General features: G+C 48.4%; 1 protein-coding gene across 3 annotated transcripts in view; it reads left to right on the top strand.

The window, feature by feature from the left end:
• myo5c (myosin VC) overlaps window positions 1-2,487 on the top strand; it is a 28,870-nt gene extending 26,383 nt beyond the window's left edge. For all 3 annotated transcript variants that reach the window (XM_087797852.1, XM_087797850.1, XM_087797851.1), the window contains 2 exons: window positions 1,470-1,550; window positions 1,605-2,487. In XM_087797852.1, the coding sequence (XP_087653978.1) occupies window positions 1,470-1,550; window positions 1,605-1,757 (234 nt within the window). In that variant the 3' untranslated portion in view covers window positions 1,758-2,487. The remainder of the gene's footprint in view (window positions 1-1,469; window positions 1,551-1,604) is intronic.
• The last annotated feature ends 13 nt before the right edge of the window (window positions 2,488-2,500 follow it).

The following is a 2,500-nucleotide window of genomic DNA, read 5'->3' as shown; positions in this document are numbered from 1 at the left end:
CTCCAGCGTTCACTCCATCGTTCACTCCATCAATCACTCCATCAATCACTCCAGCGTTCACTCCATCAATCACTCCAGCGTTCACTCCATCGTTCACTCCAGCGTTCACTCCATCGCTCACTCCACTGTTCACTCCATCAATCACTCCATCAATCACTCTAGCATTCACTCCATCGTTCACTCCAGCGTTCACTCCATCGTTCACTCCACTGTTCACTCCATCAATCACTCCAGTGTTCACTCCATCGTTCACTCCAGCGTTCACTCCATCGCTCACTCCACTGTTCACTCCATCAATCACTCCATCGTTCACTCCACTGTTCACTCCATCAATCACTCCATCGTTCACTCCAGCATTCACTCCATCGTTCACTCCATCGTTCACTCCACTGTTCACTCCATCAATCACTCCAGTGTTCACTCCATCGTTCACTCCAGCGTTCACTCCATCGCTCACTCCACTGTTCACTCCATCAATCACTCCATCGTTCACTCCATCGCTCACTCCACTGTTCACTCCATCAATCACTCCATCGTTCACTCCAGCGTTCACTCCATCGTTCACTCCATCGCTCACTCCACTGTTCACTCCATCAATCACTCCATCGTTCACTCCAGCGTTCAATCCACCGTTCACTCCAGTGTTCACTCCAGCGTTCACTCCATCGTTCAATCCACCGTTCACTCCAGTGTTCACTCCAGCGTTCACTCCATCGTTCACTCCATCGTTCACTCCAGCGTTCACTCCATCGCTCACTCCACTGTTCACTCCAGTGTTCACTCCAGCGTTCACTCCATCGTTCAATCCACCGTTCACTCCAGTGTTCACTCCAGCGTTCACTCCATCGTTCACTCCATCGTTCACTCCATCGCTCACTCCACTGTTCACTCCAGTGTTCACTCCATCGTTCACTCCATCGCTCACTCCACTGTTCACTCCAGTGTTCACTCCAGCGTTCACTCCATCGTTCACTCCAGCGTTCACTCCATCGTTCACTCCATCGTTCACTCCAGCGTTCACTCCATCGCTCACTCCACTGTTCACTCCAGTGTTCACTCCAGCGTTCACTCCATCGTTCACTCCAGCGTTCACTCCATCGTTCACTCCATCGTTCACTCCAGCGTTCACTCCATCGTTCACTCCATCGTTCACTCCATCGCTCACTCCACTGTTCACTCCAGTGTTCACTCCAGCGTTCACTCCATCGTTCACTCCATCGTTCACTCCATCGTTCACTCCACTGTTCACTCCAGTGTTCACTCCATCGCTCACTCCACTGTTCACTCCAGTGTTCACTCCAGCGTTCACTCCATCGTTCACTCCAGCGTTCACTCCATCGTTCACTCCATCGTTCACTCCAGCGTTCACTCCATCGCTCACTCCACTGTTCACTCCATCGTTCACTCCAGCGTTCACTCCATCGTTCACTCCATCGTTAACTTTGTCTGTAACCCTCACTCACCAACAGATCGTCAAGATCTTGAACTCTTACACACCCATCGACGACTTCGAGAAGAGAGTCTCGTCTTCGTTCGTGCGTAAGGTCCAGGTATGTCTGCTGAGATGTTCTGTTGTTTCTCCTGCTCACACCATGTTCCTGCAGTTGCTCCTCCAGACCCGCGAACGATCCACTCAGCTGCTGCTGGACCTGGACTATCGCTTCCAGGTCACTTTCCCCTTCAGCTGGTCCTCGCAGGCTCTGGAGCTGCTGCAGGTGCCCAGCAGCCTCCAGCTGCCCTTCCTCACCCGCGTCTGAAGACCTCCTCACCCGCGTCTGAAGACCTCCTCACCCTCGTCTGAAGACCTCCTCACCCGCGTCTGAAGACCTCCTCACCCGCGTCTGAAGACCTCCTCACCCGCGTCTGAAGACCTCCTCACCCGCGTCTGAAGACCTCCTCACCCGCGTCTGAAGACCTCCTCACCCGCGTCTGAAGACCTCCTCACCCGCGTCTGAAGACCTCCTCCTTCAGATCAACATTTGTCTCCATAAGTGACTTGAAATCAGTAAAAGATGAACTTTGCAGTGAAATAATGTTGAATCAACTCGTGATGGTATCATGAAGGTCATCGATGTCATGAAGGTCATCGATGTCATGAAGGTCATCGATGTCATGAAGGTCATCGATGTCATGAAGGTCATCGATGTCATGAAGGTCATCGATGTCATGAAGGTCATCGATGTCATGAAGGTCATCGATGTCATGAAGGTCATCGATGTCATGAACGTCGTCTAAATCTTCTTTTTAACCACATTTGAATATTTTACACATTTTTCTTGTTTTGATTTAAAATGTTTCCAGTTTTTTATTCTGAATTATTTTAATTTTCACACAATTGTATCAACTTTTTTTTTTATAAATTATTTACACGTTTTCACTGAAGTTGTTTAAAGATATTTAAATGTTTAATTAGCATTTTATTCTTATTTTATTGTTTTTGTTGTTAATATTAATTTAATGAATTTATTAAAATATTATTTGACGTGAATGAAATCATGAC

Source organism: Callionymus lyra, chromosome 8 (assembly GCF_982586985.1).
Source record: "Callionymus lyra chromosome 8, fCalLyr1.hap1.1, whole genome shotgun sequence".
NCBI lineage: Eukaryota > Metazoa > Chordata > Actinopteri > Syngnathiformes > Callionymidae > Callionymus > Callionymus lyra.
This window is presented reverse-complemented; position numbering and strand designations above follow the sequence as displayed.